General features: G+C 43.1%; 1 protein-coding gene across 6 annotated transcripts in view; it reads right to left on the bottom strand.

Moving 5' to 3' along the window:
• Positions 1-22,465, bottom strand: part of fli1 (Fli-1 proto-oncogene, ETS transcription factor) — a 33,658-nt gene extending 11,193 nt beyond the window's left edge. Inside the window, exons 1-6 of one of the 6 annotated variants that reach the window (XM_083985449.1) lie at positions 22,303-22,465; positions 20,407-20,491; positions 10,657-10,868; positions 10,243-10,394; positions 9,019-9,222; positions 983-1,051 (exon numbers count right to left, since the gene is read on the bottom strand). In XM_083985449.1, coding sequence (XP_083841575.1) covers positions 983-1,051; positions 9,019-9,222; positions 10,243-10,394; positions 10,657-10,868; positions 20,407-20,445 — 676 coding nt within the window. In that variant the 5' untranslated portion in view covers positions 20,446-20,491; positions 22,303-22,465. The other 5 variants (XM_083985448.1, XM_083985451.1, XM_083985450.1 and 2 more) reach the window with 5 other exon arrangements.
• Positions 22,466-27,312: the final 4,847 nt, after the last annotated feature.

The raw sequence follows: 27,312 nt of genomic DNA on the forward strand, positions 1-27,312 counted from the left end.
CAGTTGATGTTCCTCTTAAAACAGAAGTGTCAAGACACAGCAAGACAAAGAACAACAGATTTTTGTGCTTGAAAAAAAAAAAAATTAAATAATAATATATATATGTATAGCTATAATGTATGCATGCCCAATTGCCTATACATACCCTTGTATTCACTGTGTGACCTATGTTGCGTTTGATAGACAGTGACAGTCACCTCATAAAAACGCTACAGATGGATTTTGTGAAGTGTTAAATGTGTAAAAGTGCAAAGTGACAAGAAGTGACAAGTTTATTCCAGTGGCAAATCCCCCCTCATCTCCCTCTAACCTTTTGTCCTCCTCTCTTGTAAATAGAATAACGATCTGTAACGCACATTTCCACTCCAGCCTGGCCTGAAGCAGCCTATAGCACAGCCTTCCACTTTGTTGCCTCATCACCTGTCTCTGATGCTTGTCTTCCCATCAAACAGCCTCATTCATACGTCTCACGTCCTCCTGCTTCCTTCCCATAATCACAGCATTCACAGTCTGTTGTCGCCCTGTGCCGCCGTGGACAGAACTCATCAACGCACCCGCCTTTTGTCTTGTTGTTAATGCGCCTCTATTCTACGACCGCCCCCTCTGAGCCACGACGTGTTGTTGTGACGGTGTTCAGGTAGTTGCTTCTGAATAGCACTGCCTGCTGTAGCAGCTTGGCTCATATTATTTTAACAACACAAAAGGTGCACCTGCCGAGAGCTTTGTCAAAGGCAATCACTGACTTGTGCGTGTGCTTTGGATGCGTGTGAGTGTGCACTCTCTAAGTGTGTGTGTGTATGCGCCCTTGTGTGTTTGCTTATCTGATGCTGGGTTTTATAAGGCAGAGGAGAATTCTCTGACTTCTCATTTCTCTCCTCGCCCACCCCCTCCATATAAAAACAGTGACACCAATCCAAATCATATAAAACGATCCAAAAATACAAAACAGGGGAGAGAATAGAGAACAAAAATGTGTTCCTACCCTCTTTGACAGCCAGGCGTGGGGACGGGTCTGTGTGAGATGGTGCATTGTAGGATAATGATGAGCTACCTGCAATAAAATGAGATAACGGACAAAGTTAGAAATGAAACGGCACCACAGACAAGCTGGGTGAGGAATTTAAAAATCAATTCATAAATTCTTACAAAAAGTTTTATACATTAATTACTGCACTTATAAGATGCAATATGATCTTGTGAAATATTTACAGCTGTAAATTTGTATATTAATCATGGTGAATTTGACTTGAATGAAGATGGGAAACATCAGGGTGCTCTTGCTAAAACCAGGATGACAAAAACCTCAAAAGGTCTCAACATTAGCCAGCAGGTGTCAGTAAAATGTTCGGCTCAATTACTGTCAAGCAGCACTATTGAGCTCTTTTCATCCTTTGAATTGTGTTCCTGTTTTATCTTAAAAAAAAAAAAATCTCAGAAGGAAAATAACTCAGGACGCATAAATCTAGGCCCAAATAAAGCAAAGCCAGCAGACAGACAGTCCTTTAAACGTCTTTAAAAAACGAAGGAAAAAGCCTGCAGCCTGTCAGCATTTTAACAGCAAACCCTGCTCCTTAATAATAAAGTCAGGGAGGCAAGACTCTGCTTATGTCTGCCTATTCATTTCACCTTATGGAGCAGAACTCTGCGCCGCATTCCTCCACTTACACAGGCACCCTGGGCGGCACCAAAATGCTCTCTTAATTTTAGCTGCCCCCAGGCATAAATCAGCGAGTGGAAAAACAGACCCAAAAATGCACAGAGAAAACACAAGAGCAGCTACTACATGGGTAGTGTTGAGATTGAGTGCTAAGAAGGGGCCAAGGGGAGCTGCTGAGTGGGGAAGATACCTTTTGTGAATGGAGCAACGTTTAAAAAAAAAGAAAAAAAAAAGGAACAAAAAGCTGAACGTTAAATGTGTCATTTTCTTTCCTTGAGATTTGGTGAAGGGTTCTTACCTAACTTGCTGTGCTGCTGCTGCTGACATTGGGGGGTGAAGGGGCCCATGGTGGTGGCAGACTAGGGGTCTGTTTTTTTAGGGGGTGGCCTGGAGGTGGGGGAAAGAGTGGGGTGCTCCACAAATGTATTCTAACCTCCCAACACCCCACCCCTCCTAGTTCTACCTACTCCACGGCACCCCCAAGGCTCTGGGTCTAGTTTAGAAAACCTGGGGGCCTCAGAACAGGGGAGCCATTGTATGAGGCAGGGTCCCTGCTCAGCAATCAAATGCAGCTCTCCGTACAAAAATAATTCCACACGCAGAGTGTGTAAGCGCACGGGGGCAAGCGAGCCACCAGAGCACCATCTCTGGAATGAGGGGGAAAGTGTAAGAGAAAGATGAACAGACTGACAGAAAAAAAAAAAAAAAAAATGAAGGCGAGGGAGAGAAGGGGGGGAGGAAGGGGTTGTTAACCCTTTTCCTACTGTGTGCCACATATGTGGGCTGACCCAGACAGGCAAACAGGCAGCATTGCTGAGAAAACCTCAAACCATCCCACAGACAAATGCAGGGCTGCTGTGCGAGAGAGAGTGAGAGTGAGCGAGAGCATGGGGAGAGAGGCAGAGAGAGAGAGAGAGAGAGAGAGAGAGAGAGAGAGAGAGAGAGACCACAGCTGACAGTTCGGTGGAGGGAGTCTTGGCTGTGCTGCCTATTTATTTGGATGGCCTCTTCCTCTCTCAGAAAACAAACATGTCCCGGTAATCTGACAGCACAGTGGGAGGACTGGCCAATGTTCAGCTTCTAAGACCCTCACTCTCTTTCCCCTCCTCTCAGTCACATCTGCTCAGAGTCTGTTAGATTACATAACACCCACAAACAATTTTCTTTTCTGTCATTCCTATGACGGCTCTTTCAAATGGTCCGGTCTTCCAGTTTGGCACGCCCTTAATATTGACAGAGGTCCTTCAGGGCTTGCTCAGCATTGTAACGGACCTCCACTGGGCCCCTGCTGTTTATCCCCGTAGAGCTATATGATACCACTGCCTCAAACATGTGGTCTGAGCTTTGTCAACAAACTGAGGGTCCCAGTCACCCAGTTTTTGGGCATCCTGCCACCTCAAGGGGGCTAAATGGTCTCCAGCCAATGGTAAGTCATCCTTTCAAGCTTTATAGGATAAAAGTGCACTAACTAACCCGGCTGTCTGTTTTCATGCCAGCCTTACATAGTGAAATTTCCAACAGGTCCTCCAAACCACAAAATAGAGTTTGTCATTGCCTTCTAAGACGACCCTTGTGAGTGTTTTCTTAGCAGTGATGGGCAAATAAAAATGTAGCCTATTGAATAACATACTATTGATTAAATTAATTTAGTAATTTCTCAACTACAGAATCTGTCAAAAAAGCATTTAAACACGAAACTCTGCGCACACACACTCCGTATTGTTTTTAAAACATTTAGACATGGAAATTGAGCTTCACCCGTTTGTCAACTGTGCTTCTGGGGGTTTTCTGACAATCAATAAGATTCACATTGCTGCTCAGGGCAGCACTTCAGAGAAAATCTTCTCCTGTTACCCAAACACTCATAAAGTGTCAGAAGATAAAAGTGTTTAGACCTACAGTGTATTTTGGACAAACTGGAAGCTGCCTTTAAAAACCGAACAGTTACATGACTGGAGCCTTATTTAATGTAATAAATAAAATATATTTTCGTTACTTAGCCTATTTTCTATTTTATTTTCTTAAATTAGGCTATGTTTTGTTATTTTTTCCCTTTGATTTTTGACTGATGCATTACTTTGAGCATTCTCTATTACTGCATTAACTTGTAGGCCTACACTCCATTGTGTAGGCTAACTACAGTCGTTTTTTAAAGGTGTACAGAAATGGCCATTTGTCCTGTTTGTCGCGCCGAGTTGTCACGAGCTGCAACACGAGTTTACCCGAGTAAAGAAAACGAATTTGATTGGTCGTTATCGAGCGGGCGGGACATTCAAAGCTTGGGGCGAGCCCGAGCTCCTTGTGTGTGTGCGTGTCTCAGACGTTTGAATGACGGATTACGGATCAAATATCAGCGGCTGGTGAATCGTGTACAGGCTGACGTATAATCCGTGCGCCTGCATTATCCAATGCAGGAAAAAAAATACACACTTTCATCCCGGATTTACTCAAAAATAGAATTTTGCACAAAGTTTGGCCTACATCGTCTGATAGATGAGTTATTACACAAATTTTATGACCCAGAGTGGGCTTAAATTACATTTTCTTTTCTGTACACCTTTAAACAATGGGCACAACATATTAAAAAAATCAGCCTCAAATGCTTTGTGGACCAACCAATTCTAGCCTACATCACTGTTGACGCCGTAAATAGCCTAAATGTTGAGTTCAACCTTTAAAACTAAAAGTTTTTGTTGTGGCGATACCCCTTTGACCCCAGGAACAAAAATACATGAATTAACTTTTTTCCCCTTATCTTTTTCCGTACTTCCCCCATTCACGTCCCCGTCACACCTCCAGTCTCAGCCAATGGCGTCCCCTCAATGATTTACACCTTAGGGAAAAAAAATGGTGCCACAACAGGTAAGATGGCGGTCCATCATACCGGAGCAGAAACGTCAGTGCATCTCTGCAGCGCCGAGTCTAACTCTCGTTTTGATCAAATTTCGCGGTCGGGTCGGGTTGACCGTCGGCTTCCTCCGGTGGATTAAAAACCTGGACCCAAGACGGATTATTGGAGCTACAAAAGCACCTGAGCAGCAGCGAACTAGCCGGCCACTTCAAGGTAACTACGAGTGATGTTAGCGGAGAGATCATCTATGCGTTTCTTTTGGGAAGAGGTATTACTCGGGTGTTCTTACAAAAGAAGGGAAGTTACTTGACCCGGAATTTTTTGTTGAGGGGGAGGGGTCACTTTGAGCTTAAAAAAAAAAAAAAAAAAAAAAAAAAATTACTGACTATTTACAGAAATTGAACTGAACTTTCTGTTGTTGATTAAATTGAACTGCTTTTGTTGTTGTTGTTGGTGTGGGGCATTTTGCTTTGTGGTTATGCCTGAAAAGAAAGTTTTTGGTTGAGATTTTCAACATTTTGCTTGGTGGTGATGACGCCTGGTTGTTTGAGATTTTTGCTTGGACTTTAATAGGCTACACACGGCATGGGTAGGCTACTGTGTCACTTTGTCAACTGTGTCTGGCTTGTTGTCTCTCTCATGCTGGCTCTTGGTTGTTTGACATCAGGATCACAAGTTGCTGAATTGTGTATGAACCTGCATTAATTAACCTGTCTCTAACTCAGTTCCAATTGTCGGAGGGAGCTCCAGCTGGTGTATAACTGGTTTAAGGTTGCTCAGCAATCGAGGCAGGCAGAGCTGGTGACGCAAAGCTAAGGTCTTACATGGGCCAGGCCATCTAATTTCAGTTTAGCCTTTACTATTCACGATTGCTTCAAAGGGCCACACCTTCATAAAATGCATCCTCTGTAGGATGCGGCCCCAGAACTAGTATAGCTGCCTCGTTGCAACTCTACCGATTGTACACACATTATCAGATCAGGTGTAGTTGTATCTTCTTGCCTTTCACCTGTCCCCTGACTCATTTAACCATGTAACAGTGATACACAGACATAGCAGCAAGAAATAATTTTCTTTCAGGGTTTTGCACAGATTCCCCAATGTCAACATTCGTAATTGGCATTTGGTTTTGCAAGTACAATTATTATGTACCTCTAAGCAGCTAGCTTCAATTACAGCTGAGCTCATCCCAGTGTTTACATGACTAGCAACTGCTTATTATCCTCCCCCACTTATGCTAATGTGATACGTACATAAATTCTTGTAGTGTTAAGTGTCTGCACCCCGGCAGTCGAGTGAGCCACAGACTGCTCACTCTGTAATGGTGGCTAACAGCAGACGGCTAACAGTAAAGGGCGCAGAGCCAGGCTGCTGAGCCCCTCTGCACCAGTGATAATCTGCCAATTGAAAGAACTAATGCAAGGGGAGCTCAATAAAAATGTTGTGAGAGGAGAAAAGAGGGGAGCGAGTGAGTGAGAGAGCAAGAGAAAAGGAACGAGAGAGAGCTCTCCAGACCTCCTTTTTCCCTACTCAGCCTTCGAGCCCAGATGTTTATGGTCTGTATAAACTATTGAGGGCTCGAGAATGTCCCCCACTCTGGAGCGAGCGAGCAGCAGTGCAGAAGCCCAGACTTATCTCTCTCTCTCTCTCTCTCTCTCTCTCTCTCTCTCTCTCTGTCTTGACTCCCTCACTGTAAATCCATCCAGACACACAAGCAATGGCGACAGCTGGGAAACAGAACTATTGCTATCCTCCAAAGGCACTTAATCATGACCACCTCAGACCGTTTCCACACTTAAAAAATAGTTCACCCCCGACTTTTTTTTTTCTCTTTCTATCTCACACTCGCGTTCTATAACTGTTTCTCCTACTCACACCCTTCTGCCCTTGTCCTCAAATAACTACTGCAAAAGCAATCTGTCAGGGATATCTTTTTTTCATTAAATCTCTACTATTATGTTTCTGTAGATCTACAGCAGATTTGCTCTCACTTCTGTCTCTTTTCTTTCCCTCCTCTCATTTCTGCCTCCTTCCCTCGCTTTCTCCCCCTCTCCTCTTGCATCCCTGTGTGTCAGAGGATACAGTCTCTCGTTGTCTGAGGTTTCTTGCTCCGCTCGGTTTCCAGCACATGTGGTATCAAACCGACCTACATGGGTGCGATAAAGCAAACAGTCCGCTGTCCCTCCCTGACAGACTAATCTGAACAAATTCTCAAATTGCACCCAAAATTGAAAGCACATTGGGGTGCGGGCGGCCATCACTTATAAAAATCTGGATAAGTGACCAACAATGAGGCCAAAATAATGCATGGGTAACTACCCTTGTTACTGCGAGCAGCTGGGCAGCCAGACAGATGTTCAGATTGTGCCCACACTTACACAAGTGTGGGTGTCTGAACGATATTTCTGTGCATGACGTGGCAGGAATGTTTTGTTATGGGATGGCTGTAGGGTAGGGAAGTATGTCCCTGGCCCGTGCTGAGTGTACACGAGCGCTTAATGACTCTGAGGAATGTTAATCAGAGGTTCAATAACCAGAACCAAACGCACACATGATGCACACAGATGTGTATGAAATGATTGCAGTACCCCCTCGGACCATCCATCTCTTTGGAGGAGAATTTGGGGATAATATCACAAAGATTGGTGAATGGAGTTGGCGGAAGACATCACATGACCTGTAATCACTAATACTTCCAGGTTTTGGCTCAGACTTTCCCTCCCTCTCTCTTTTTTCTGTTTTCTGGAGGCTCGGCCCGGCTCCAGCTCTCGTGAGTGAAGCCAGAGGTCTATTTTCTGGACGGGGCTACTCCTCGTCTATGATTGTGTTTGTTTGTGCTGCGGGGGGAGAAGAGAGAACGGTTTTAGTTTCCAAATCATCAGCCCTGCAGGGTCTGCATGAAGCCTCAGCCCTCCTCCTCTTCCTTCTCCTCCTCCTCCTCCTCCGCCTCCTCCTTTTTAGTCTTCCTCAGACGTTCATTTACCAACATGGTTTCTCTTGCCCTTAGGCTCACAGTGTCAATAATACACACTGCTTGCTTCTCTGAGAGCTGCCCCAAAACAGGTCAGTCGGTCCAGGCGCAGGACGGGAGCATTCATCTTTTTGATTGTCGGGAACGGATCCAAAGCAATTTCAACTGGCAAGTGGAGAGGATTCCCAAGACATCTCTTCTGTCTCCAAAACACACAAGGTCTAAATCAAAAAAAGGACAGCACTGGGCAGAGTCGCGGTGCAGCACGCCTAAGCCGTGGCTAAGTCCCACAGCCAGTGGCCATAATGAAAACTGCTCTGCGGAGTGTGCCCAGTGGCGGTCAGACAGATCCACCCGCTGCAGTGCTACACAATGAGGCTGTTATACTCATGACAAGCATCTCTCTCTGCCCAGACGCTGTGCACAGAGAAAACTGTTGACACCCACAAAATACAGTTCCCATTACATCACACTGAGGCCCATCACAATTTTTTGGGAGTAATGTTAAATTTAGTTGAGCCATCAGTCACTCCACCCAGCGTGGTGTCATGATATTCAGCCACAGCAGACGCAGCTCGCCTCTCGCCATTACAGAGTACAGAATGAGAAGAATTCTCTGTATGTCCACCAATCACATTACTCACGATCTGCTTATTTTCATAGTAAACACTGGATGAAGCCATTGTCTGAACCAGACATTAGTGTGTATTCAAGCCGGTACCCACTCCAGATGTTACATCTTGTATTGAAATGCAATTTGCATACTGCCTCAGAAAATTGGCTTGGTTTCCCCGCCGAAACCTATGAAGCCGGATTGCACCGAGGAACTCTTCAAAGGTAAGAGGCTCAAATTTAGTTGCCTCCGTTGCAAATTGCAGATCAACTTTCTTTGCTGTGCTGAACACACAGGCCTAGCGTGATTCCTGAGGCAATGCACCTGGGCTTCATCTTTCTGTGGCCCATGTGGAATAAGGCACTGCAAAGTGTAGTGTTGGGGGGCGGGTGGGTGAGAGGGGGAGGGGGGCTGAAGTTGATGGTTATCTTGAGAGGGGAAAGAAACCCTCTTGGTTTCCACAACTCTTGCTCAGTACTGGGTAGACATTATGGAGAAATTAGTTTCCAGTAAAGGCAATTTTATTGTTTATTGATGGTAACATGAATATGGTGCGGTGACAAAAAAAAAAAAAAAAGTGTCGTGTTGTTTGCCCGGGTTTGGCAATTTCTCACTCTCTCTCTCTCTTTTCATCCAACAGTGGAGTAAAGTATATGAAAAGAAGCTTGTGTTTTGATTGAAAGTTGATTTTGACTTTTCCTTGGCAAAGACAGATGCCAGTAACAGACTTCAGCTGAGACAGAGTCAGCAAGAAAAAGCACAGTGTGTCAGCATTGCTCTTATTTAGCTTTTTCATCAGTTGATCAATATTTTTTGCTCTTGGTTCCAATTAATAAACTGTTCCAGTGAGCCATTAACTGATTATCATACAGTCTTTTTGACTTGCCTCTTCATTTATTCGCTTAATTTGCACAAAGTGTACTTACTTTCCCTGAGGTAATTGAGATGAGAGAGAAGCACTTCGGCGTTGTACATGGTGGTGAGCCGGAGGAAGTCGTCCTTGCTCATCTTGCAGAGCTCTTTGCCGTCGGTGTTCTGAAACATGGCCGTGTCGATCTCCAACAGGCCGTACTCCTTGATGGCCCACTCTAGCCACTGGCGCACATGGTCCTGGGACCACAACGACGGGTCTGTGGGGAGACGGTATTGGAGAACTGCATTGAATGTGAAATGATTGATTGTGTGGACAGACAGTTGAGGAAACAGAGCTGGGAGTGTCTCAGTGAGGTAAATGGAGGGGAAGAAATGAACAAATTGGAAGCAGAGTTTTATATCAGAAGCAGACACTGTTTAGCTAGTAGTAAATATTCTTTGTCTTATTTCAACCATATGAAGCGGGGTTTGTTAGACTAAGGTAAATCGTCTTTCAGAGTAGTATTCTGAAATTCCCTCCTGTGACCAAACCTTGTACGTTTTGCTCTGTTTAAGTTAAATACAAAGTATCTGCAAGTACTACTTGACCCAAGTACTGCACAGCCAAGTTGGAAAACCAAACCCCAAACTTACCACTTGTGGTTAAGGAGTGGCCTCCATGTGGAGCTCCTATTAGGTTGATAGATGAGTGGCGTTTTGCATCAGTTTAATACTAACACTTGAGTAGCTTTTATAATGGAAAATTTGCAGAGAGTTCATTCGATTTTAATTAAATGCATTACATGTGCTCATTTTTTTTTTGGGGGGGGGGGGGGGGGGGGGGGTGAAAAACAGTCATTCTCTCTGGCTCTCTGGCTCATGTGTAAGAAAATAATCAACTTGCGCATTAAAATTAAATACTTTCACCCCAAAACTGCACTTGTTACTCCCTGAACTGTATTATCCGGCATGCTTAAAGATCAAATTTGTAAAAACAGGGAAGAAATATATTGGTTTGGCAGACAAACTGACATCTCTACCTGCACGCATTCAGCTGTGCGCCCCGCGGGTGATGTAAAACCCTGGAACAATGCTTTACACCATGGACTGGGTACATAAAAACGGGACTCATAAAACATTTACAGCATTGGCAAAATGATATCAAAAGAGAGGAGTGATTCTGTCTGAACTCACAGCAGTAGCGCAGGAGAAACACCTGGTACAATTTCCACCTTTTGATAAATATGCAGAGAATATACAGACACGGTACACTGGCGGTTACCTATGGGTGCTCTTACCTGCAGGTACAATGACTCGACGCTCATTGGTGGTCATGTTAGGGGGAGGGGCGTTCTTCTCATCCATGTAGTTTCCATAGTTCATCTGAGAAGTGTCGTTGCCCCCCACCAGCTTATTGCATTTACCCACACTGCAGTCCACTGGAGACTCCCTGCTACACAAACACACACACATACAAGTAAGTTGTAAAAATATTATCAGCAGATAACTTGGGTGTTGTTAGTTTTCTTTTCCAGTCGTTGATTTTGGCACTGGATATTTCAGCCCTGCGCTCACCAGGGGCAATTATATCAAAGATTAGATACAAACGTGAAGCTTAGTTGTAGTCGAGAACTGACCATAAAAATACCGGCAGTCATTTTTCACACAACACAGAAGAATGTAAGAGACAGGAAGGGAATGTCATGCCATACCTGGATCCATTCATATGCTCGTATTCTCTCTTGACGTTGACCCGCACGGGCTGGTTGATCCACTCCTGCTGGGGGGGTAAAGGGTTGATTTTGTGGGTCTGGCCGTAGTCCTGTGTGCCAGATGCAGTCATGTCTGTCTTGGGGAGGGGGGCAGCAGCAGCGTACGGAGGCTCAAATAAGGACTGGTCTTCACTCACCACTGATAGCGCCTCCTGGAGATGAAAGGAAAAAAATGCTTGTTATTTGTTTTTTTGACTCACTTCACTTCACTTTCAAGTGAGAATATGTGAGAAAATGCCAAACATAAAATATACAGCCATTCTGTACACTTTTTAGACAATACACCAAATACTTCTGTTTCCATCCCATGTTACACGTCTTTACAGGAGCTTAGAGCAAGTTTAGCTGCCTTCTTTGTGCTAAGCACCGGCTCTAGTTTCATTTTCAATTAACAGTTATCAGAGTGATATCAGTGTTACATTTCCCCCCAAAATGCCCAGCTATTCCTTTAAGAGTGGGAGGACACAGTCATCCAACAAGAATTATTAAAATACACTGAAACTCATGAGCAGATACGACATCAGTCAGTCGTTTGACACTACCCAGAAACTTGTGATGTCAATTTTTTAGTCTCATGAGTATTTGTGTTTACAGCAATTATGTGCAGTTATAGGTCATATCACAGTCTGGCATCCTAAGTGGTTTGTGTACACAGCCCATGTAGCAACTGTCGTTTCCTGTTGATGTTAGGATGACTTCAATCATGCCCACAGTGGAGTAAGACAGAGCTGTAAGATTGGAGGCATCCAACAAACTGGTTTATTAAACATACTGTATGATCCATTGGAGTTTTTTTCAACAGTAGCCATTAGATATTTACATTTAACAAAAAATGCTTTTTCAAAATCATGAATCTCACGTTTAATTCTTGTGCTGACATGACAAATGTACTGTAAAATAAATTCTCTGGCAGTATAATAATTTTCTGTGGCCCATTATCAGTATCTTCTTAACTTCACTGGACACAAAAATCCCCTGTCAGGCCCTGATGTGTCTGTCCTGTCTGGGCCTTGGGCTTCCCTCCACAGCTGAAGACTCAACAGAAGCAGGGGGGGTGGGGGGGTCGCGGCTACACTGACCCTTCTGCTGTGGCTCAGCTGGAGCAATGTAAGTTTATTAAAGAAAACAAACGCAGAAACTCAGGGCCGGCCAAGATATTACGTGGTTTCAACATGCTCCTCGTGTAATGTCTTGGAAGTAGAGCATGGATTATCCACTTGATGGGTCGCATTTTCACACGCAGATGTCACCGCTTGTGGTGCTTGACAGTGAACAGAGTCGGTCAATGTCACCATCTCAGACTGGTGCCAAGCATTAACTTGTAGCTGGCACAGGATGTAGAAACTTCTTCACAATGGCTTGATGAGTCAGCCTTTGTTTTAAATGCTCCATCCATCATTGTTAAAAACAATCAAAGAAACAAATGAAGAGTTCATTTGCAAAAGCAGATAACTCCGTTTTTAAAAAATTCCAGAATCTTCATTTTTTATTTTTTATTTACATAAGGTGATATCAGTTAAACCAAAGTTGAGTGACTTTGAGATGTAACAAAACAGACATATCTCAAAAAAATAAAGTTTTATTGAAAAGAACACTTTGCAAAGAATAATTACAAAGCCTCAGCTCATTTTTTTCAAAATGGCACTTATCTGCTTTTGCAAAAGAACTCTTCAAATACAAAGAAAACAAAAAAAACAAGTCAGAATATCAAGTGAAATCATTATAGTCATATGCCTCTGCTAAGGATTAGGCTCAGGTCTGATGCACATCTGGATCTGATAGGATCTGATGGCACAGCTTAGACCGAGACGTGTCTAATCCCCTGGGACTGAATTATTTCATTCCAAAATGCCACATATCTGCTTCAGGGGAAAAATGCTACTTGATATTCATTGATCAATATTTCCAACATGTCGTTTGCATTCTCTAAAATGTTACTTTTATGAAAGTGAAATCCTCCTGATCTCACATAACTTCAGTACCATTCCTTTCTAGGACATTTCATGCGAGTCGAAAGTCTTCACTTAGGCCTATGTGAATGACATATGTCTCTTTTTTTGGAGCAAACGTTTGCATCAGCACAAATGGAGATTCAGTAGGTATGCATGTGGTGGGTGTGTGTGTGTGTGTGTGTGTGTGTGCGCACACAGAAACACCACATTGACTATAAATGTCAGGGATGCTCTGTCACCAACTCTATTTTGAGTGATCACAACCCTTTTTGTCTTTTATGGTAGTTTAGCCGAGTGACTAAGAAGAACTCATGTCAGTGTAAATCTTAGTGCTCCAGCAAGAAATAATTGGATTTGATGACAGTTTTACTTATGATCAGTACCTAATCTATGTTGCTCACCATATGACCAAACTGATCTAACAGAAAGCAGTGAAAGTAAGGTGAAGACTTGGACTATAGTGAAGTCATTTGCACCATAGTGCCCTCTGTTGTAATACCACAGCCTGATTACTGGCTGGCTGTATTGTAATGACACAAAGATTTACAGAGTCCTAAAGCTGTTTTAGTGCACCAATATTCTGGTTTGATAATATTAAGAGGGAAACTGGCAACTTCATATTAAACTAACTTGAGAGGAGTCTCAGGTGCCATATTTAATGTTTCTTCCCACTGGCAGATTGCTAGGCCTCCACCATACGACAAACACACAACAAACGCTTAAGGTTTCCTAAAGTACTGGTCTTCAGGTTAATGGTTGGATTAAAAAAAAAAAAAAAAAAAAAAAAAGCTGAATCTCTCCAGGAGCGCTTAACCAACTCGCCAGAATTAGATTTTCCAGTGATTTCATCAGTGGATCCATCATAGTCTGAGCACTGGCAGCAGGACTCACTATCTGAGCAGAGCACAGCAGCTCGTCTGCGGATGATAAAGTGTAGAAGAGTGAGGGAATGTCTCATTACGGCCCGATAAGGGCTCAGTTGGCTATTTTGACTGTTACATGTTATATTTACAGTGACATATCAGCCTGTGCAATTGAAGCCATGATTGGCAAGTGGTGCATGCCTATCAAGATTGCATGAGGTTTTTTTTTTTTTTTTTAAATAGGAGCTCGCCACACTCATGAGGAGACGCTGAAAGGATGACAGAGCAGTGCCAATTTGCTGTGTTTTCTTTCCAGTATCTGAGAGGAACACACACACACACACACTGCCAGTGAGCGCCAAAGGCAGTTAGTCTGTGTTTTTTTTTTTTTCTGTCTGTAGATATTTTGTGAAATGGTTACCTTGAGCACTAGACAGGAACTTCTCCCAAAGTCTGTGCCCAAAAATCTAAAATCATGATCACATAACCAATCACTAGGAACATTTTGACATAATAAAACGTTAAGCCTTTTGAAAACTTGTTTTTTGGAAAATGTTTTTTTTTTTTTTTTAAGATATGGCTTCTCACTATGTCATAAATCTATATCAAGACAAAGGAGGAGGAAAAAGAAAAAAACATTCTAGCTCAGCTGTGAAGCTGCAAGCACCGTTATAAGCATTGTGTGAGTGTGACACCTGCTGGGAGCCACCTCTGCTCTGTTTACATCAGCCAAGTCTATCTCTCCAAGTGCGTCACCACACGTCTGGAGCGGACTGGATATATATACATGCAATAGCTCCAACATCCAAATTGCACGTGTGTCTGTTTGGCGTTCACACACAGCCATCTAAGCAGTAGCCACCCGGGGTATGCGGGGGGTAGAGGTAGGGAGGAGGAGGGGGGGCATTCCTGTCTTTTGTTTAAGAAGGAAGAGGAAACCTGTCAGGAAAAGATTGTGTAGGACAGGAAGCTCTCATGGCTAGAGAGCCCTTCCTTTCTTTTAGAGAGCATGAATGCAGCTCACAGCCACTCATTTACACACAGGGATTCAATTATGATTATATTAATTCACACAACGTCTTGCTTTGTTGCGGACATCCAAGCTGAGACGTCCATGTCCCTGTTGTGTGCCATTCACCTCCATGCTGTACACAACAAAAACACCCAGAGCGCTGCGAATAACGGGATTCAAAGTGACTATATATGCAGCCTGACATTTTTGTCTGGCCAACGTTTACACTCCTCCAAAACTCACACCACACCCAGCCGCCACAAACCAGCTACTTTAAATTTCCAAAAAGAAAATAAGTCACATGCATCACTTTTCAGCAACAATAAGAGTAAATGCAGATGCTGCTGAATTCTTCTGAGCTTAGACTTGTTAACCAGAGGACACGGACTGGACGCATGGCAGGGTGAACTATTAGGGACTTGCCATTCAACATCTGGTGGCTGCAGCCATAATACATCTGGAATTTGACTGTCGGGGGCCAGTAGCCAATGTTAATGTGGACCAGCACTCTTGACTACCAACATACCATTTCAAAATAGTTGTGTAACTATATAAGGAGCAAGCCAAGGTATCATTGTGAAGCCCTGTGGTTTAAAGTGTTGCAAATTGTGCAGTTACCGCATGAAGTTGCCAAATGACAGCTTTCCATACGCTTTGACAAAACTCTCTGTCCGATAACGGAGGGGAAAAACACTTACAACAGTCATCAGCAACAGAGACGGGAAGATTACTTCTTTCTAAAGCAACAAATCATCACAGTTTCTTTGAGCCACGGTCGAATCTTCGGACCGAGCCGGGCGATGTGCCACACCGCTGTTGCGCAGCTCGACACATCGCATCCAGCAGTACATCCAGTCACAGCTATTGCTCAATCCCCCGCTTCCCAGACTAAACCAAGGCGTTGAACTCGTGGATAACTTATACCTATATGGAATAACAGCCCACAGCGCGTAGTCTGAAACAAATAACCACTCCTTTGTGTCTTTCCAGACGTGCGTAATTGTGCGCTTGGTCTCCCCCAAAATCCAAAGCGTGATTCTGATTTAGCCTTAAATCCACACCGTAGCGTCTCCTCTCAACCAGGCATCTTATTGAAAAACAGGACAGCGGATACTTTCAAAGAAAGGAGGAAAAAGAAGGAAATCTGGTTACCGCTTTCAGACCGAGAGAAAAAAGCCGCTCATCGTCGTCAGATTGGAGGTCCCAGCTCACAGACCGACACAGAGGGGCATTTCAACCCATTGCTTAAAAAAAGGAGGCGCAACTCCGAAAAAGCAGTCTCCCACAAACTCATACACCCCGTTCTCCACCCTTACCTTAATAGTTCCGTCCATTTTGCGCAATTTTCAGCGGACCCCGACAATATCCCAAACATGACACGCTCCTGAATTAATTCCAGCCCCCGGTATGTGGCGGAGAGAAAGAGACACTTTTACCGGATTGAGTTTTTTCTTTCCTCTAAATTTGGGAAGTGAAGTCACCACTGTTGAGAAGGTTGAGAAGGAAGCTGTGTGTCACCGAAAGCCCTGCCTTCAAAAAAGCAGGATACTGTCCCAGAGAGATAAGCAGGGAAAACAATTGAGTGTTCGCTCCGCTGTTATGTTTTTCTGCTCGGAAATATTTACAGGATGGCTGCCTGCGTTGTGCACAGCCATTGCTGTGTAGTCATGCTGTAGAATAGAGTTTTGTGTTTTGCTTTCCCACTAATGGCACAGATGGTGTGGACGGGTTTACTATTTGTCAGACTTTTGAATTATTTCTTCACACATTTAACCCAGGTTTTCTGGAGTGGGGTTTGCTGTCACATGACACTACAAGTTATGTGATCCCACGTTTTCTTTCTTTTCTTTTCTTTTTAAAAAAAAAGCGTTTTAAGGATCACGCCTACACTTCACACTTGCATCTGGCTATGACTCCATCCTTCTGTAAATCAATATATTTTCTGTTTTATTCTATATTTCCCAGTGAAAAGTGATAGCCCACGTTAAATAAAGTTGATCCTGACAGATGTTTCTCCCAGACGTTGGGCTGCTGATGGAGCTCTAAATCAAGACAGCACAGAAAACCTGAACACCTATGGCAGGAGCTGTTGCAACCTTGTCTTTTTTGTTACAGCTTTCTGTGAAGTTTCCCTGAGACACCATTAATAAAATCCAAGCATTCAGCTCCTAACCGCACTATAGTCTGAGGGTCTGCTCTACACGTGTGCGTCTGCTGCTGCTGCTGCTGTTGCAGCACAGGACTGAATGGATGACACGCAGCCTGCCTCAACAACACAAACTCAAATATATTATTAAATTGTTATCACCAGCAGTAGACATTGACTTTGCTTTTGTTATTCTATCGTTTCCCCCTCTACTCGCCTGAACCTAAAAAGAAACACAAATCCACTAATCCCCACCCCCACATAGGTATTTTTTTTCTTCTTTTCGTCTACCCTATGAAATTGCCCTCATCAATTCAAGCATAATTTTAGTGCAGATGCTAGACATGGAGCCAGCTCTGAACGTGACCAGGCCAATAACACTGCAAGAAACGTCCGTTTTCACAAATTTATTGCCATATTCAGCATTTCAGCGTTGTTGTTTCTTTTTTTTTCTTTTTTTTTTTTTTACTAAGGACAAATGAAACATATAAATCTAACAAGTAGGTAATTTAGATTTAGAGACTTTAAAACATACTTTACTATTATACTTGTTTAAGGGATTTTTTTTTAACAAGCTTGAGTCTAGTTTGGAAAAATCGGATCATTCCATCAGTATCAAGAAAACCACATTTGATGAGGAAAAAAATAGTTTTAAGACCTTATTTTGGACACAATGTGAATATATCTCATTACACCGCCTGTTCTTATAATGTTTAACAATATGGACCTACTACAACTGAGGTGAAATGATGATGACAATTTTTTGCAGTGTTGGGGTTTTTGCCTTGGGGAGCGGCCCATACGCCGCCGCGACGACTGACAGCAGGGCCGGCCTGTCTGCTTTCGACTCGGGGGTCTGGTGGGGCTGTGGGCCCCCACCCTTGGGACCACCACATCTGGATCCTGCTAAGGGTCAAGGCTTCTCCTGCCTGAGGCCAGTTCAGACTCGTGTAATTAAGGGAGACACCTTGTTTAACTCTTCAGTGACTGGTTTGGTTTCTTTCTTTTTTTCTTCTCTACATTCCTGCATCTGTGGGTTTGATACAGTCCTTTCATTTTAATGATGCCATTGTGAGTGGCTTAAGTTGTGACTCTGGAGCTGGTGATTCACCTCACAGAGCCTTATGACCGCCTCTACAAACACATATCCTAAAATACCCCCATACCACCACTTTACACTGTGATGTGTGTATTTTTGGGGGGATTTATATCACCAGTTTCCATTAATATACAAGTAAAGTTTACCCTTCAAACATAGTTTAGGTTGTGTAAGTAGCTGAAATGCAATGTTATGGAATTTGCAGGATGCTTTTCAAATGACACAGACAACATTAGTCCATCCCTGTATTAAAATAACCTGCCACCCCCAGATTCAAAGCTGATAAGGAGGGCTGGGGGTCCAGGACCTACCAAGACCATAATGAATACAGTGGTAACAAACATTTTGGAAGGCCAATAAACAGATGCAAGTTGGTTTACACAGTGAACCACAGAACATCTGGCTTGACGCTGGAACTAGACAGCCAGACATTTCTGCCTTAGCCTACACCACGAGCCAGTAGCTCCTCTGTCTCTCCGCTGAGGCAACAAGCCAGAGGTGGGCGGACACTATGGAGAGTTTATGTTCAGCAGCCTTTCAATTGTTAGGCCCATCCTTTCTTCTTTAGCTTATATGAAGATCTAAGTTTTAGAGAACAGAGTTGAATGTCATACACAAGGAAAAAAAAAGAGTGGGTGTTTAGGCTTTTATTTGTCACATTGGCTCAACAAGTGCAAACAGTCTGTCAAAGAGGAGATATAAAGGGGAAATAAAATGAGGAGGCAGCTTATTTTCATAAGTCCTGCTTCCTATTTGTTTCTTAGAAAAAAGTCAACATGCTTGTGGATTTCTCCCAAACGACCCATCCTTTTTCTTGTTTCATGCTTTGTATCAAGACATTTTTTTTTCAATCTAGTGTGGGAAGTTATGTTTTTGTTTTTTTCAGGAGTGTTGTGAGAAACTTTTCAGCGGAGCGAACTGTTATTACAATGAAGAAATAGTCCCAGTCCATGTGAGCCTGCTAAAGTTGCTGTTTATTAGACTGCAGACTTGTATTCAGATCATTCCTTCTCTCGGGCTAAAAGACAGCCCGAGTCAAAATACTGAGGGCAAAAAGTGGAGTCTGCAGCGCATATAAGCACGAACTGTCTGGCCCCTCGCTCTAGGCCATAATTAATTTGAGATTTATTTTTATTGGAGAGTTCCAGTCTCGCCTGGCCTTAACCAAACAAAACCAAATGCTGGGCCGTGGATTCGCTTGAACGAGGGATATTTCTTTTAAATTTCGTATTGAGGCGTGCCACATTCTGACCAATATCTCCCTGAATGTGTGTGAGTGAGTTGAGTAAGTGAGTGAGTGCAGCACTTGCACGCAAAAAACACACACACACGCCAACCCTGAATCCGAGAAGAAGAAGAAGGAAAAAAAATACAATACATAACATATCTGGAATCAGAGCAAATAAATAATCTACGCTGCATTTCCACAGCAAATGAAAAAAAAAAGCTATGAGATGCGAGTAACTGTAAAATTGGAAGTTAAGTCGCCTTCCTGCTCAGGTCCTCCTAACCTCTTTCCCTCCTTCACTGGCCTCCTGTCTTCTTTACAGGAGGAGGGCAGACAGACTCATTTTAAAATCATATTTTCTCCTAAAACATTCCTCACCATTCAACTCGCTTACAACAAATCGGGAATTGTTCTGAGCCCTAAAACTCCGAGTCTCTCCGCTGTGGCACAAACGCTGCGCCTGGATGAAAAGAGCCCTTATTCAAAGGGGGAATAAGTCTTCAAAACATTAGCAAGTCGCCCTTGGAAAAATACCTTGATTATGGAGATATCACCGAGCCCGCCTCTGCATAATGGCTCATTTTAATGAGGCACAATCTGAGCAGTCACCCCTCGGTATATTATTCTAATGTGAGCTAACGTCGTCATGCAAGCCACACAGATTCACAGAGACAACTTGCGAGCAAAGTGCACGCTGGAACATCATGTTGGGCATTAGCCTATATGGTCATACACGGTCTTATATCAAAAAGAAATATTTCATGGTTGGAGCGCTTCAGAAATGTAGCAGAAATGCAGGATCTGCGCCATATGTGGCACGATGCACTTTTTTCTTTTTTGATGTGAAAACCAGATGTGCGCTGTTTGCTTTATTTACATTCTCGGCACCGTGGCAGAGAGAGGGAGAGCAAGAGAGAGAGAGAAAGAGACAGACTGAGAGAGAGATTCATGACGTCAAACATGATAATGAACCATAACAGAAGTAGCTCTTGGGTTGAAGACAAAATAAATCTAATCAATACTCACACGATCACAACACAGCCATGTTTTTTTTAACAGTGTCAACATGCAGGGAGGTCCAACACAAATGCACCAGGCCTGTTATGTGCATCATGGTAAAGCCACATGTGTTATGCTGTTGTCATTTAATGTTGTAACAATATTTATATAAGACCTGGATAAACTGTCAATGTAAAGACTTCATTTTAATAGTTTCAGATGTGAATAACATGTTAAGATCATCTCATCGCCCCCACTTACTGGAGAAACCCCAATTTTCTCATGTTAGACTATTTGGGATATTAATATCGCACAGAATTTGAAGAAGAAATGAAAGGACCCCACTTTGTCCCTCCAACATTACCTGATCGAAGAGACGGTGGTGTCTTACCTTGACGTAAGACGAGGTGTCAGGGACAGTTTGAAACATGTCTACTTGACAGACAGGCCCAAGGGTGTTCAGTGTCCAGTGGGCCCTGAGAGAAAAGGAAAACACAGAGAGTCAATCATAACTTAATGACGTCCTTTTTCTTATCATTATTATCATGGGTATTATTCCATTATTATTAGTCATTATTAGTTGTTTATTTTAGCTTAAACATAAGGCACACTTGACTTACCACTTATACCAAAATAAAGCACAAGTCAAATGTGCTTAATTAATGCCCCATGTATGTGTAACTGCACATAATGCCTTCATTCATTCGTTTTTTTTCTCTTCTTCTTTCAGCAGTGGTCAGTGGTATTAGATATGGCCAGGTTTTAATTACAGCTGGCCATAGATTAACAACACCAACAGATGGAAATTACACCACTAACCTGCTGGTAAAGAGAAAGAACTACTCCAATAGGAGTGAGCTCCAATAAGAGCTGGGCAGCATGAAGAAAAAGAGGGGCCTCAACCCAACCCCCATCACGTTTTCCCCCTAAAGCTTACCACATATTGAAACACTTTTCGCTTTAATAAGTGCAGCTTACAAAGTCTAGGGTGAAAGGGCACTTAGAGGACGGTGTCTTTAGCCCTTCCCTCCCTGTGCAATTATTAGGAAGGTAGTGGCATATACCATCACAAACGGCTGTTATATGGACTGTGTGATAAAGCAAATTAACGTACAGTATATGGACCTCTATAATGGCATCCAGGACGCACCATTAAAGCCTAACGTATCTTAACAAGGCCTATGGGACATCTATCCCGTTCAGTAGCATGCAAGTTTTGACCTGTCAGGGTTATAAATATACAATGAACTTTTATTTATTTAGTTTTCGACTGTGCATTTTTAGTATAATTAGAGGTGGATGCAGATCTCAGGCTCTTCTGATCTTAAGCCAGTACCTGACAGGGAAATCCAAAAGAAAAGAAAGAGAGTTTTTTTAAGGGAGGTAGGGGGGCTTGTACCTTCCTACACGCGATCAAGAGTTAAATAGCAGCACAATTTCTCCTTCTTTTACTGCGCAATTTCACGTTCCCGCTTAAGTTTTTTTGCGCATTGAATTCCTGCCCCATGATAAATTAACCCCCCCCCCCCAAAAAAAGGAGGTGGGGGGAATTATACACGAACGTGGCAGGGTTTAAATACTTGTAAGGGACCCTTGTCTTTTTCTTTTTTTTCTCCTTCTTTTTTTTGTCTTCTCCACGCAGGCCTCGCCTCATAAAGTTCCCCAAATGCATCCAATTTCTACGCGGTAAAAAGCGCATAGGATACCGCATCTGCAGCCAATTAGGCAGAGGAGGACTGGTGAATAACGGCGTGAACCTTCCTCCGAGACAGCCCCGTGGGCCGGGACCCCTCTAGTGTTACATTTTAAGCATCTTACCTTGCTGTTATCCATCATAACCGAGAGCCAACTGATTTTCAGCTAATACGCATTCCACCCCCCTCCTCCCTCTCCCTCTCCACTCTCCACTTTACCTATAGACTCCCCTAAAGTCAGACTCCGACGAACTGAGCTTGTGTTTTTCGATTGCAAAAGTCCGATTGAAGTCAGACTTCGAATAAGGTACAACTTTGAAGAACGAGTCTGCTGCGATAAGACAACAAAACATTGAGGAGAAAGCTGATGGAGGCTGCAGCTTCATTTCACTGTCGCGGTCATTTCGAGGAGTGTATTTAAATAATCAACTGCAGGCGCAATCTGCTGCACTTTACAGCCAGTCTGTGCCTTCAAAAACAACAATTTAAACAAGTGCAAATGATGCACCGTCCTGTTGCACGCACACCTACGCTGCAGAGTGCGCGAGGCTTCAGGAAACGCCAAATCCGCCTTTGTTATTTTTCACACTCACCTGTCGTTACCGTGTGTGTCGCTTGATGTCTTTCGATCGAATCACGCCTCCTCCAATTCTCAATAATTAGTCCCGTTCAGGCAAAGTCGTTTTCCCGATGATGATGACAGTGAGTTATTTTGAAAGGGGCTGAAAAGGAGCGCCGGGTGTATGAATGGAAATGTTCCTGAGATGGGAAAGCCGCGACCAATGAGCAGCGAGAGAAAACCTCCCCTTGCCTGCCGTGTGAGGCCACTGAACCATGAAATAAGGGGAAAGCAAGAGAGAGAAAGAGCGTCATAAATCTGCTTTGCAGATTATTCTGTAGCAAAGACGTGTCTCTAAATATGTAAATATATTTTTTAAAGATGTTTCTGCACTTGTTATTTATTTATTAGTTTTCTGTTATCCCCCCCCTCCTCGTGCACCACAGCAGCAGTAGCGCGTGCGGGTGAACTGCTGCGTGAACTGTTAGAGAACTTCAAACGCACCACAAGCGTCACTGCAAAAACAACAGTTTTCTTCTAAGAAAATGTGATTGTAGCCCAGAGATACTCTCACCTGCAAACCTTACCCACCCGCACATTAAGTGATGGGCAACGTGTTTTCACATATTCAGACTCATTCGGACCAAAGACACGTTTTTAATATGAAAACATAAATAAATAAATAAATAAAAGATTCATAACTAGACTAATTCAAAATGTATTTCTGGAGAAATGGTCAGTCCCTGGATTCTTTCATTTCTGGAAAGAAGGATCTCCATTCCCTTCGGTTCAAGCTATGAGCTCTTATTAAGAAAAAGAAACAAACAAGCAAAAAAAAAAAAAAAAAAACAGTGGAGGCTATTTTATTTTGAATGGTCTATACGCAGACGCTCATTCACCCTCCTGCATGTCCTCGTGGTGACAGTTCCCGTAGGAATACAACAGCAACACGAGTTCCTCCGCAGCGGGTTTGTCTTTTCCTGCACAGTTGACCCCACTCAGTTCACTAACTTCATTTCCTTTACTTTGCTGCCCTCAGCTTCGACCAGAGTCCCACCAAAGGATGTGGGGCAATTCACGGTGAGGAAAGTCGCCCAACCATAGCATTTTATAGCCTCATCAAGGTCGCTATTTCACGCAGAGCAACCAAAGTGAAACAGAGAAGTCGCCTGTAACTTTTCTTTTTCTTTCTTCTTCTTTTTTTTTTGTTGCATTGCAGAGCCTATATGAGATGAGCGCGAGACCTATTGTACAAGGCAGCCTATTTGCTGTCAAATAGTGATGCAAGCATATAAGAAAAGTCATGAATGAAAACTTTAACATAAAACAGGTTGATCTCTTTGGCGAGGAATTTCAATAACGACACTTTGTTACGTAAAATCTTTACAATGCAACCCTTAAACGCCACATATTAGGCCTATTAGGACTGGCTTCACTGATTAACAGTATTTAGGGGTGGGGGTGGGGGGGTCATCTGGTAAAAAGGTCGTCTTTCATCACCGGCTAGACCTTCTGTTTGTTGCACCGTTTCCTAATGCAATGATTAAGAACAACAACATTGATAATGGTGTTCCCAGCACGAAACAATGGACGGAAATCCCAACATCCGTTTCACTGAAAAATGGCATTCATGGGGCTGCTGTGTTGCCTTCCTGAGGATACAGTAGAAGAAGTTTTCTAGCACATTTGAACAGCAACTATTTAATTCTCAAAGAGCGAAATATGAAGAATAAAAAACATATGGTATTTTGTTCTACTGTTGATGGAAGTATTAATAAAGGCGGAAGCATCCAGCTGTCAGTACCTGGTCAATGTGTCAAACCAGCAGGGGATAAAAACCCTAAATATGTTTTATCATATTAATAAACACATGCTAAGTTAAATCTCATTTCAGTTGATTGAGTTTATCTTGAAAGGAAAAATAAGTTGTGATTTATTATTATTTGCACTGCAGAAAACTGTTTGCAAATGGCATCCATAGTTCTTTGTGCTCCCTGCCATACAGTACTACTGTTTTCTAATGCTGTTATAATAACACAAAGTTTAATCACACAATGCCACGACAGCACTGTGTCGGATATCAGCGGTTGCTGAATAGGCCTGCTGTAATTGTCTAAACCCTTTTGACACTGATTGCTTTGTCCAATGTGGCGACACCCTCTCATGTGTTTTTGAAGGAGGTAAAAAAAAAAAAAACTGAATATATTATGTGCAAATCCTTTGAGACCTCAGTCTGGTTGTTTCATCAAGTCTTGCACCATCAAGGACTTCTTGTTTTTTGTACTTTTTTTGCCATGGTAATGACATTAAACGTAGCTGTGAGGTGATCGTACCTCTTGTGGAGAGCTCCAACAGGACTCTTGACAGTCTCGATTGTCGTTCATGTTGATTTAGCATAAGGTTGCAAAACAGAATCTCCCCTTGTGCTTTATTAAGCAGACTCAATCCCACTACTGCACTTTGGCCAAACAATCTACCATCAACAGTTTCCCATATGCAGTCCACTGCCAGTCTTTCCTCACTGGTATGTTAACATTTCTGAGCTCCTTCTCTTGGGATTCCACCAAAAGCACTTGTATTTGAGATGATGTGGGCAACCTACAGACATCTGTGATTACATCGCCTAGAGTAAATGAAGCTCCTTACTCTGAACTGTAATGAGTTATTTATTTAGTTGAAGGGGCTACTGAGAGATGATCTGGAGATGGAGATCGGTCTCATTCCAGCCTCTTTCTTTTTCTTTTTTCCCCCCGTTTTCACTCCTCAGGGAGAGAGGAAAATGGCAGTGTGGCACCAGGGAAGGCAGGGCAGAATATTGAATCTTTTCACGCAAGCTTCAAGGCAGTTGTGGTCCAGACATGGAACAGTTAGTGAGGTAACAGCAACAACAACACAAGTTCAAAACAGTGGAGCTCTCTCTTTCTCTCCCTTAATAGTTCTTTAACATCTCTGTTGTATTGAATTAGAGCGTTAATTATTTATGATAGGCTTAATGGAGAAACAGGGCATGTATTTCCTGGTGTTTATGGTTAAATCATTGTAACTGTTGCTCTTGTTTGAAATTCTCATCCCATGAACATTCACATTACAAGCTGCAGCAACGTCAAAGCTTATAGGCTTCATTTGCTGTGACTTAGAAAATGTTAAGAAAGCGTCAGTCTAATGTCAAGACACAACTTGGAAGACGTACCAACACCCATCAGAACTTGTCGCCCTGTCTCCATATTTAAAATCGCTCACACAATGCCGAGTGTAGACAGCAGCCCACTTGTGTGTGTGGTGATAATTAGCAAGGGGAAGTATTAAATTAAAGCAAGGCAGTCATTTTATGAGGCAAGCATTTATGAAGGTAATAGCATCCCTATAAATTTACGACCTCCCAGTGCCTCTTGTGTGTTGCCACTCATCAGGTCAGAGCCACCGCTGATATGTCCACTATATGACCTTATCTGTTCAGTCTTGGTATTCTTGCCTCCGGGGGTAATGCTGAGATGAGAGCTTAGGAGACTGGATGTTTGGGGACGGACATATGGTGTCGAGACAAAATGCATGTTGTCATTATATACAATATATTCTGGTATGCAGGTTATCAAAGGAAAAGAGAGGTGTGCCTTGGTCTGTGTCTATGTGTGCGTCTGTGCTTCATGGCTCTGGTTTTGTGCCCATATAATTACCCTTCAACACACCACAAAACACTCTTCTCTCTGGGTATGTATAAGGATTTCCCAGACAACTTATCTCATGTCAGCTCAGCTGTAAAGTGTGGACACACCCTGCCTCTAGTCCAGACTGGGCATGGGAAACCAAGGTGCTCACTTTACATTTTAAATCAATCTAGGTTGCCAAGGGGGAGTCATCCCTACATGAGCAACATGAGGCTGAAATAAAGCCCCTGAAAATGACTGCTCTTGTGGAAAAACGCAGGGTGAGCAGGAGCAGGAGGAAAGGAGTGCCATTTAGAAAGCCTTAATCATCCCCTGAACTATAAATCCACTGACCGCTCATCATTCAGCAGCATTTTAAAAAGCCCTTAAAGAAAAACACTGAGTGAAATGAATATGCTGTCACCTCTCGTTTGGGTCTGGCCTGCTGGCTCAATAAGAAAAGTGTTGTTCCCTGGAAGGCTGCTAGCCCGGTCTGAGCTCTCAGGTTTAGGGTTTACCCCTGTCCCGCATTCTCAAGGCTTTTACTTTGAGGCCCGCGTCTCTCTTTCCTCCCCCACGTCCCCCCAGACATGTCTGACAGGCTGAACTCGATGTGGGCTGCTCACCAGACTACAAAAATCATTCATCTGTGCCTTCAGACGGTCAAATCTGGATCTAATAAAGGGAGCTTGCCTATTGATCCTATTCATAGGGAGTGGTAGTGCCAGCTCTCGCCACTGGAGGGCTCTCTGGCTCAAGCTAGCGGTTGCTCTTTGGGGACTTCACTACCCTTTTGTTCAGACAAGGAGACATTATTAAGAAGCAGTGGTGAAGTTTTTTGAGGAAATTAGCTCATATTCATTATTAAGTTATAAAAACATTTAATCTCTTCTCTTGTTAATGGTGTTTTTTTTTGTTTTTTTTAAAAAAGCAACTTGCAGTCATGTACTGAGACCACATTGAGAAATTGGTAATTGTATGTACCTGTGACCTATCTGAAGACAGCATACTGTATACAAATACTTCCTCAACAGCTTCACATGTGCAAGATAAGATGTTTGTTGGGGCCAAAGACAACACTTAACCCCCCCCCCCCCCCCCCCCCTTTTCACCTGTGGCACAAACAAGCATGTGAAACAGGAAACACACACAGACATGCACTGACACAGTGCCAGCCAGATGAGGTCAGGATATTGTTTTTCTTCACTGGAGTGAAATACAGAACGAACGTACAAGCCGCAGAACAACACAAAGAGACATCCTCACTTGTGTGGACCAGGCCAGGGAAGGGACTAAGAGGACAGAGAGACAGCAAGGAGTGACTCACAGTCACTTTTAGGGTTGTGTTTATGTGTGGATGAGGGCACTACCCCAAACGCCTAGGCAAACCACAGCATTCC

This window comes from Trachurus trachurus (genome assembly GCF_905171665.1).
Source record: "Trachurus trachurus genome assembly, chromosome: 13".
In the NCBI taxonomy this organism is placed as follows: domain Eukaryota; kingdom Metazoa; phylum Chordata; class Actinopteri; order Carangiformes; family Carangidae; genus Trachurus; species Trachurus trachurus.